The sequence below is a fragment of the Micromesistius poutassou genome (genome assembly GCF_964030765.1).
Source record: "Micromesistius poutassou genome assembly, contig: SCAFFOLD_3351, whole genome shotgun sequence".
In the NCBI taxonomy this organism is placed as follows: Eukaryota; Metazoa; Chordata; class Actinopteri; order Gadiformes; family Gadidae; genus Micromesistius; species Micromesistius poutassou.
In genome coordinates, this window is record NW_028180361.1 from 1 (window position 1) to 10,000 (window position 10,000).

Consider the following 10,000-nt stretch of genomic DNA (forward strand, 5'->3'; position numbering starts at 1 on the left):
CCTCCAGACAATCCCTCCCAATCCCTGTAATGTTTGGTCTCAGGGTATTTGGAAGCACATGCTCGCAACGTCAGCAAGATTTGGGTTTTAGACTTGGTTTCCTTCTCGCCCTGGCAGAGGGAGCCCTGGTGTTATCCCTTAAAGCAGTCCAACCACAGTAAACCCAGAAACCACCGCCTGATCATAGGGCTAAAGAGCAGCAGTAGTAGCTAACAGTGTGAATGCCACACTTTGCCAGGCTTGTCCAAGTTTAATGATACTAATGGAGTCCAAATTCCAAATCCTGCCAAAGGTTTGGAGGGTTTGTAGTGTAATTTTGGGGGCAAAACAAAATGAAAACTGACTTTAGGAGTCATTCAGAGGGACACGTTAACTAACATTGTTGACTTACAAAGAACTGAAACATATTTAACTAACAAATAACTGGAAGGTTAACTAGCTGTTAACCAGTTGTATCATCCCCAGACATGAAATAGCTAAACAAGTAAATCTCCCACTTGCAACATTTGGCCCAACACAGTAGTAGCATTACAGTATACTGTATATCTGGCCAATAGAAATGGATTATGTGGGATTTCGGAAATACTTTGAACGGCTATTCAGCTGTGCTAATCGTATTACAAATATAATATGGTGGGTGCCCTCATTCCTGAAGTAACAGTGCAGCCTAATGCGGCACTTACCTATGTGTTACTTACAATCGTTTAAGTGGTCCTTTCTTATTACACTTTAAGTCAAAGCCACACACATATACACACACACACACACACACACACACACATGCACGTGCATACTCATATTCACATACACACACACACACACACACAAATACACACATGCATACAGATACCTACACGCGCACACACACACACACACACACACACACACACACACACACACACACACATTCTTATAGGGTCATCTGGGGACCTTTCACCGTCTTCAGATTTCAAGTCCTCAGATGTTCAAACAAAGGAACTTGGGGATGAAACAGGAAATAGACACACCTTAAGGAGGGATCCAAAAACAGGGATTATCCTCTGCTGAATTGCAGGGTTTTTTGCTTAAGAAGCTGAGTGGGCAGACATCGGTGAGCAAATGAAAACCAGCATTACCCAAGAGTGTAGTATAATGTGTAGTATAATTGGGTTGCTGAGCAGTGCAACCGATCTCGTCAGCCACCGCTGCGAAGAGTAGAACAGTCACAAGCCGTCCACAATGGCTCTGTTCAGTTACCTTGAGCCTTTTTACAGCGCATTCAAATAAATTCAGAGGTAAAGGAAAATAACGAGGCAAAAGGTATGACTCTTGAAAAGAAAATAATAACATGGCAGCTAGGATGGAAAAGGTCAACAATTATTCAAAGGAGTGAATAGTCTGCAGCATAACGGCGTCTCCACCATCCAAGTTTCCAAAGACCTTCGCATTCATAAGCTCCCTTAATGAACTCCCCTCCTCCCCCCCCCCACCCCCCCCCCCCCCCTCTCCTCAACCCCCAACAGTGTCCCAGCAAGACGTTCGGCAGCTTCGACTCCACTAAGGGTTTCCCTGACGACGTGATCCAGTTTGCGCGGCACCACCCGCTCATGTTCAACCCGGTGTACCCGCTGAACCGCCGGCCCGTCTTCCTCAGGACCAACGTGGAGTACAGCTTCACCCAGGTCGCCGTGGACCGGGTCAACGCCGCCGACGGCCAGTATGACGTCATGTTCATCGGCACGGGTACGCACAGCGCAGCACGCCGGCGCGGCGAACGCTGCTCCCGTGTCACACTGTTTAGAATAGAATAGAATAGACTTTAGATCAGTAGATCCACACAACGAAATTTGCTTATGCTGCCTCTAAAACAATGTTCACATAAACACTCACACAATGAATAGTATAAAATACAGAATCAAATACAGTAAAAAAGACACACTTTAAGAAACATTGTCAAGGCAACTTTGAGTCCCATGTGTTTAGAGTCCTTTTAAAGTGCAACTGTGCAAGCTAGGGGGGGTGGGGAGGGAGTGGTAGGGCATGGCTGTTCAGTTCTGTAATGGCCCGCGGGATAAAGCTGTTTATTTATCGTAGTGTGAGGAACCCGCTGTGTGCAGGATTTCTGAAATTTAATGTGTCAGGGATGTTGAAATATGTTTTGAAGATGTCTCCTTAATACATGAGTTGATGATGAGTTGTACGGGTGTCGCACGCTAGATTGTTTGGTCTGGTTGTCACCATGGTGACCAGTGTTTGAAAGTCTTAGGACGACAAGCAGTGGTGTCCCAAAATATCACCCCTAGTGGTGGGTTTTAACACAACACTGTTTGAGGGTGGTACTAATAAGCAATAGATAAGGGTGTAGTCGTGTAAGCATCAAACTGAACTGTATATCGATCATAAAAAATGTAAACCAATCGACCAATCATCTTCTGTCCTATTTGCAGACAAAGGGACGGTTCTGAAGGTAATCAGTGTTCCCAAGGAGCGCTGGAACAACATGGAGGACCTGCTTCTGGAGGAGCTGGAGGTCTTCAAGGTACAGCCGCTGGACACCACTGTTCTGATATCCCGGGATATTACCACATTATATGACCCAGAGTACTGTACACTCCGCCACTTTGCCCTGTCTGTGTATAACACCGACACATCATAACAATAACCGTTTGGTTTTCTTCCCCTCGCAGGACGCCTCATCCATCATCAACATGCAGATCTCCTCCAAACGCGTACGTCTATAATTCAATATCTCAATCAACACCTCGTTGTCCATTGAATCAATCAATGCAGGAGATCTAACTGTAATCCCATGAATACTTCAAATCTGACCGGCATCCCTCCCGTGTTGTCTTATGACCGCTGGCTCTGTTTGTCCAACAGCAACAGCTGTACGTGGGCTCGGACACGGGCATTGCCCAGGTGCCCCTCCACCGCTGCAGCGTGTACGGGAAGGCGTGCGCAGAGTGCTGCCTGGCCCGGGACCCCTACTGCGCCTGGGACGGAACCTCCTGCACGCGCTACCTGCCCAACACCAAGAGGTTAGGGTCTTGTGTGTGTGCGCACGCACGTGTGTGTGTGTGCTGCGTTGTGTCCTATCCTGAGATATCTGTTCTTCATACTGTAACAGAGTTATGCTCCAGTCACATCCCCAGAGATTTATGCTCATCACTCGAATGGAGTGAAAGATATATAAACAGATATATCTTCAATGTGATGAATACAGTTGAACACATTCCATGCATCTAATTGAGGTGGATTGAGGAAAGGTTATATATATTTAATCCAATGATGATCCGTATTTTTATGCAATTCAGAAAATAAGTATTAAATATTCTGTTTATTAATAACAGAGGCTCGCCTAAGCTCACCAAATTAGAACTTTGTTTAATGAGATCAGAGATGTGAAATGACTCAGAAGAAGAGATACAGCACAGGGGTCTGTTCTCCGAACCCAGTACGACCCTGCCGACTCTCTCTAGTCAGTGATGAAGTGATGTCAAAAGATGATAAACCATGTTTGTTTCTTTCAGGCGTTTCCGTCGGCAGGACGTGAGGAACGGAGACCCCAACACTCTGTGTTCTGGAGGTAAGAGCTGCTGTTTAATGCCCTAAACCCTGGACCTCAGAGACCCTGGACCCCTAGTACCCCCGGTCACCTCTGACCACCCCGGCCCACAATAGCAGCTTTCTTTGCCTAATGGTTGCTCGGGCACAGAACCGCAAGAAGCTAATCACTCGATTGGGAATGAATTGGTGACTTATCGGATTATAGCCTGTGGCGTCTGAGCAAGCCTATGTGAACTGGTGAAGGTCACAGAAATGATTGAGTGAGGAGTGAGGAGACTGAGAGAAAAACGTTGGGGTCAACCAATGCTATCGTGTGGTATTGCTTTTTTTTGTTGCAAAAAGGTCTGTGGTAATAACAATAAAGTGCATTAAATATAAACATTAACCAAATGCCGTCCTCTTAGAAAACACAGGGCACAGTGGCCTGTCTGCACATTCATCATAGTTTGAGCGAGTATAATAATGCTATTATTTCTCACTAATGTCCATGGTGGAGATTCATGGCACAGAATGTACGGAACCTCATTATTGCAGAACTTCATCAATGACGGACTGTGTCTCAGACCAGCCGCGCCCTCTTCCTAGGGTCATGTGAGGTCGCACACAGAGAGCCAATGGCTTCTTGTGTCTTGTTTGACGCTAGCCGTGGAAGCATGTTGAACTCCGACTCGCTGTAACTGAATACGACTTACTCTACCCAAACTATGAATGAATATAAATGAACCTACACCAGCTGAACTCCATTCTGAATCTGATGGACCAGTGTTTAGCAGCAGTCTCTAATGACGGTAGCCCAGAGGTCAAAATTGAAAGAAAAGGTTACTAGTTGAAGTTAAGGTGGGAAATAGCCCATTCACAATGGTTACATCACCAATGCCACATTGACACAAAAAATGATTCAAAGTTTACCCTAATTTAGCCTTAAATCTTGTTCTATTCTATTCAGATCTACTCTCCATATGTGATACATGAGTGTTTCATGAGACAGGTGTGTTTTTTCGCTGCCCCCTGCAGACCACCACAAGCATCGCGTGATCGAGCGGAAACTGTATGGAGTGGAGAGCAGCAGCACATTCCTGGAGTGTATTCCCAAATCCCTGCAGGCCAGAGTCACCTGGACCTTCCAGAAGAACCCCCAGCAGACTCGGGAAGAGGTGAGGAGAGATGGGAGGGGGCTGGGACGAGGCTTTGTGAAACATAGCTTGACCGTCCTGCTGAGATGTCTCTCAATGTGTTTATCATCATGTTTTTGTGTTTGAATTTATTTTTCCTGTTTCCTCAGGTGCGTCTGGACGACCGGGTCCTTCAGACGGACAGGGGTCTTCTGATTCGCCGGGTCTTGAAGAGAGACGTTGGCGTCTACCAATGCCACGCCATGGAGCACGGCTTCACTCAAACCCTGCTGGGCATCACACTAGAAGTGGTCCCCTCCAGCTCCTCCTCCACCTCCATCTCCAACCTGCCCTCCGACTCCCCCGTCCGATTGGAGCCGCGCAGCGGGGGCGGGCCCTCGTCCACCAATCAAAAGCTGTGGTACCGGGACTTCATGCAGCTGGTGGACCACCCCAACCTGAGCACCGTTGACCAGATATGCGAGCAAGTTTGGGCGCGCAAGGCGGCCAGCGACCTATCGGAGAAGGCCGCGGCCAAACAAGTCCCGCCCGTTGCCCCGGTCAACAGGCCGCCCAACAAGAAGTGGAAACACCTCCAGGATATCAGAAAGGGGAGGAACCGTCGAACCCACGACGGGAAGCAGAACCCGCGGGCCCCGCGCAGCGCCGGGGAATAACCGGGAGGGAGAGACGGTGCATGACGGAGGGAGAGAGAGAGAGAGAGAGAGAACGACTACGGTTTAGCAGGAGAAAGATAGAAACAAAAAACTAAAAGTTAGAAGGACATGGAAAGAGACCAAAAACATCATGAATGGGTCGAAATACACCTGCACATGCACAACACACACACACACACACACACACATACATGCACAAACACCAAACACACATTGGCACGCATATCTACACGCACATACATACAAAGACCGTCTTGTGTATATTTACCTATGGATGTCCCCTAACTATATGGTACCCTCCCCTCTGCCCCGCCCATCCACCAACTCCTCTACCAGACAAACTCTCGCACCTCTGACAAATTATGCATGCATCCCCCCCCCCACGCACACACACATTGCCCCTGGTTCTGCATGTGGCTCGCTCGGTGAATATGACTCAGTAAGCTGTAAAACATGGGAGGACACCCATCCTCCTCCACCCTTTTTCTAGGGACACATTTTGTTACAGACACTCGCTCACCCCCCCCCCACCCTCTCGCTCTCATTGGTCGTCCTCGCTGTTGGAGGCGAGGCGGGCCGGTCGCTTTGCGGTGGAGAACGTTCCTCCGGAGTCGGTGACGCCTTTTCTTTGTTTAATCGACCAGAGGTCGCACTGTGCGCCTGGACCAAATCTAACACAGGGTGGGGGAAACTTTCTCTCGCTCCGTCTTCTTTTTCCTCTGACCCACTACTGCATCCTGCGGAAAATATGACCCCCCCCCCCCCCCCAAAAACACTCCCATGGACACACTGTGCTAAGCCGCAGGGTGGGGTCTGTTGGAACCACAGTGGAAAGGGGCCGGCACACGGTGGAGCCGCCAGGTACTAGCGGCGGCGGTTCTGGACTATGAAACGAGCGAGCACTCCAAACACGAAAACACTCCAAATGGGATGTACTGGAAAAAGATTGGATCGGAGATTTGCAGATTGTCGCCAGCTCACGCACACATACGAAAATAGATGCACACAATGTGGCAAATGAGCATCTTGTGCAGACCCTGCCGCAAGTTGCGTTTCTTCATGCAACGGATATTCTAGTGAAATGAAACCAAAACAACAGAACGGCTTTTCCGTTTTTCCACTCGGTACTAATGAGGGCTGGTCCTGCTCTTTCCGTCTACATCGCGAGAGAAGCAGTCGAAGAAGAAAGTCATTCGGAAAAGTCAATCGGAATTGCACGAGTCAGAACAGACATTTTCAAATGGCCATAACATTTTGATAGCACGCCAACAAAAACACAAAGAAATCACTTCTAGTCCTATCACACCAATAAACTAATGCATATTAATTTCACCAAATCTTTCTGGTAAAAAAAAAACCATAAGCAGGAGCCAATAAGTGTGTATTTACAAAAAAGACACGCGTTCTTACTAGAAGTCTTAAAAGTCTTGTAATCGGCGACCCTCAGCCCTATGATATAGCTCCCATCCCAACATTTGAGGAGGACATGAGACTCCTTCCAAGCGTTAGCAAGACAAGGAGCAGGAGGAGGAGGAGAGGAGTGTGAGGACAGATGAAGGGGGGGGGGGGGGGGGGGGGTGATGATGGCTTGACGGGACCCTTCTCTTCTCTGCGAATCCTAGAACATTTCCTTCTTAGTATGACAACCCATGTTTATGGGCCAATGGTATATATTAGCATGATATTTATGAGTGAAACTATTATTTGTATTTTCAACTGTACTTCTACTTTTTTCCACTGTCGTTGCGTATGTTTGTTTTTTGTGATCTATGAATATATATATGCAAAAATGTTATACAATTAGATGACTGTGACTCTAACACAGGGACATAAACACCGGAAACTAATTTGCCATACGGTACTAATAGACAAGTGAACTGCATTGTTCACCAGCCGGTACTAAAGTGCACAGAAAGCTGTTCCTTGTTGCCACTAACACTTTTTTTCTCACCGTTTTGCTGCAATATACATCTGTGTACTCTTCACACATGTAACAACACTTCTATCTTCTTTTTTTTTTACAGCATTTAAGTCATTATGTAGTCGAGGACTGTAATCTTTTGCTGCTCAAGTCTTCCGATTGGAAAATGATGACAATAACGACCTTCTAGTCTCTGTCTAAAGTCATATATATTTGTTGTCTGTAGCTGGTGGTAGTTTTTCTGACCAGATGAGTGACAGAGAAAACCCGTTTGTTGGTCCCCATGTGATAAATGGGTTGTGTATACCGCCCCCTAGTGTCCATTGTGTGCGCATACGCTCCTTGTGAGTATCCATCCGTGGTACATTTACATTGTATAGTCTTTGGGTATGAACGAGGACAGCTGGCTTTGTAAGATAAAACCTTGCTTTTACATTTCACATTTTAAAAAGTCAATATTTTTTATGGAAAGAGGCCTAGTTTGTATGGCTCACACACACACACACACACGCACACACACACACACACACACACACACACACACACACACACACACACACACACACACACACACACACACACACACACACACACACACACACAGTGAGCTCAACCATATAGGCTACGTTTAACAACGTTAGCGACCTACAGCCAATGCAATACATATGCCTTACAAAACAGTTGAACACGTTCATAATACTTCGATTTCTAATAACTTGTAAAGAGAACATAACCGTGAGGTAAAGTTTTTTTGCGTTCCTGCAGAGCTGTACAAAGTGGGCCCTCGAGACTTAGATGTATGGAATCATTGTTGTTGTTATTTATATCCCTTCTATATACAATATGTAATTAACTCATTAAACTGAATTTTGAAGCTTGGTTGCGGTTTGTTTAAAGGGACACTCAACAAGTTGACATCGCATCCAGAGAACATAAGAAAAATATCAAAAATATCTATAACTGACACTGGCAACATCAAAGTCAATGCAGTGCTAACTATCCCTACTTCAGATTGGGAATATTGAAGTATGTTTGAAACTTGCTTCTGTTGTTATCGGATGATGTTACAAAGGAGTCTCCCGTTAAACCCGCTGTGGTTCGAATCCCTGTTAGAAAGTCGCATGGCCAATGTTGGTACATGCGTATGACAATGGTGAGTTTGAGCAATAGTCTAAAGCAAGATGAGAGAAAAAGAAAGCACAATGTTGAATAGTATTAGTTATACGTATTTATGTGCAAACATAAGCTGATAGGTTGTGGTGGATTAAAAAAAAAAACATTTATTTTCAAGATACTTATGTATAGCTTTTCATGCCCTTCCGAAAAAGACACATCCCCCAAATTTTCTTTTTTTTACTCCTAATAAGGAACAACATTCCTGATCTCCATGTCCAATTAGAATCATTGTACTTCACACCTGTAAGTCCTCTTTTCCTGTTGTATGTCATGTGACACACCCCTGTATAAAGACTGATTAGTAGAATGAAATAAGGTATGTCTTCCTGATTGAGTTTGTTTTGTGAGTGTGCATGTGCCTGTGCGTGTGCGAGTGCATGTTAGCGTGTGTGTGTGTGTGTGTGTGTGTGTGTGTGTGTGTGTGTGTGTGTGTGTGTGTGTGTGTGTGTGTGTGTGTGTGTGTGTGTGTGTGTGTGTGTGTGTGTGTGTGTGTGCGCGCGCGTTCGTTTGCAAATGTCTCGGGTGAACGGAGATACCCTGTAAAGAAAAAGGGTTAGGTTTGTTGTTTCTGAAAGGCCAAAGTTTAAGGTGTGCACTGCAATACTCCCGAGGCTCTTTGTGAACTTTTGTGTCCAATTGTTTTTGATTAACACAATAAAAAAGTATCCAGTTAGTACATCCACATTCACTTCCTTTTGTTCAATACACACATGTCGCCAGTAGATGTCACTAAAAGATAGCACTCGTTTCAGGAACTTGTAAACTGTTTAAAAGCTTAAAGTACAGACTACTTTAGCTGTGTCAAGTAGGTTATCAATTAAGATTCTGATAAGCCATCTTGGCCTGATATTAAGCTAAGTGTAAAGTTGAGAAATAAGACAGTATATGGTCGATTTTAAGAGTAATATGGCTATCTATTGTATGCATTCTTGTTTGTCCTTTACTTGCCTTAGGCCTATACCTAAATACCGTGGGGTCAACAGACATGTCAAGGGTTGAAGGCTATAGTCAGTACTGCGCCTATCCAGTCTTGACCACTATCAGTGATTGGTTAGAGTTTACCTCTTTCCAAATAAGATTATAAGAAGATTTTAAAGAACACACACACACACACACACACACACACACACACACACACACCTTGCACAAATTAGTCAAATCGCTTGCATACTGCCGAATGAAAAACATTCACATATGTTTTTAGTATTTAAACAAATGCACGCAGACATATATGAACATACTCACACACACAGACAAAGGTATGAATGAATGCAGTATGTGGTCACCAGTCATAAACACGTAGGAAATTAAATGGGGACTGTACGACTCCAACTGGGAACACATTAGTTCCCTGGTGTTTCCAAAGGCCTTACTGTGTGTGTGTGTGTGTGTGTGCGTGCGTGCGTGCGTGCGCGTGTCTTCGGAAACTGAATCTGATGTTAATCAGTCATGATGCAGCCATAATTATTGGCAATTATTGTTTAGATGAATTATGCTGACGAATTATGCTAACGTATTTTTTTTAATAATTCAAGTGTGGGATAATTTTCCCACCTGCTGTGCACTCT

General features: G+C 45.3%; 1 protein-coding gene across 1 annotated transcript; it reads left to right on the forward strand.

The window, feature by feature from the left end:
* Positions 1-1,558: 1,558 nt before the first annotated feature.
* LOC311370894 (semaphorin-3A-like) lies at positions 1,559-6,830 on the forward strand. Its single transcript, XM_084489187.1, has 7 exons — positions 1,559-1,722; positions 2,427-2,518; positions 2,667-2,708; positions 2,860-3,017; positions 3,510-3,565; positions 4,561-4,700; positions 4,829-6,830. Exons 1-7 carry the CDS (start codon positions 1,587-1,589, stop codon positions 5,333-5,335), a joined length of 1,131 nt encoding a protein of 376 aa, XP_084345313.1. The 5' UTR covers positions 1,559-1,586; the 3' UTR covers positions 5,336-6,830.
* The last annotated feature ends 3,170 nt before the right edge of the window (positions 6,831-10,000 follow it).

What these genes read in the sequence shown, in the direction of transcription:
- LOC311370894 (XM_084489187.1), top strand. Translation starts at nt 1,587, where the DNA reads ATGTTCAACCCGGTGTACCCGCTGAACCGCCGGCCCGTCTTCCTCAGG. An exon ending in TACCTGCCCAACACCAAGAG is followed by an intron (nt 3,018 to 3,509) that starts GTTAGGGTCTTG and finishes TGTTTCTTTCAG; the next exon opens with GCGTTTCCGTCGGCAGGACG. An exon ending in CAACACTCTGTGTTCTGGAG is followed by an intron (nt 3,566 to 4,560) that starts GTAAGAGCTGCT and finishes TGCCCCCTGCAG; the next exon opens with ACCACCACAAGCATCGCGTG.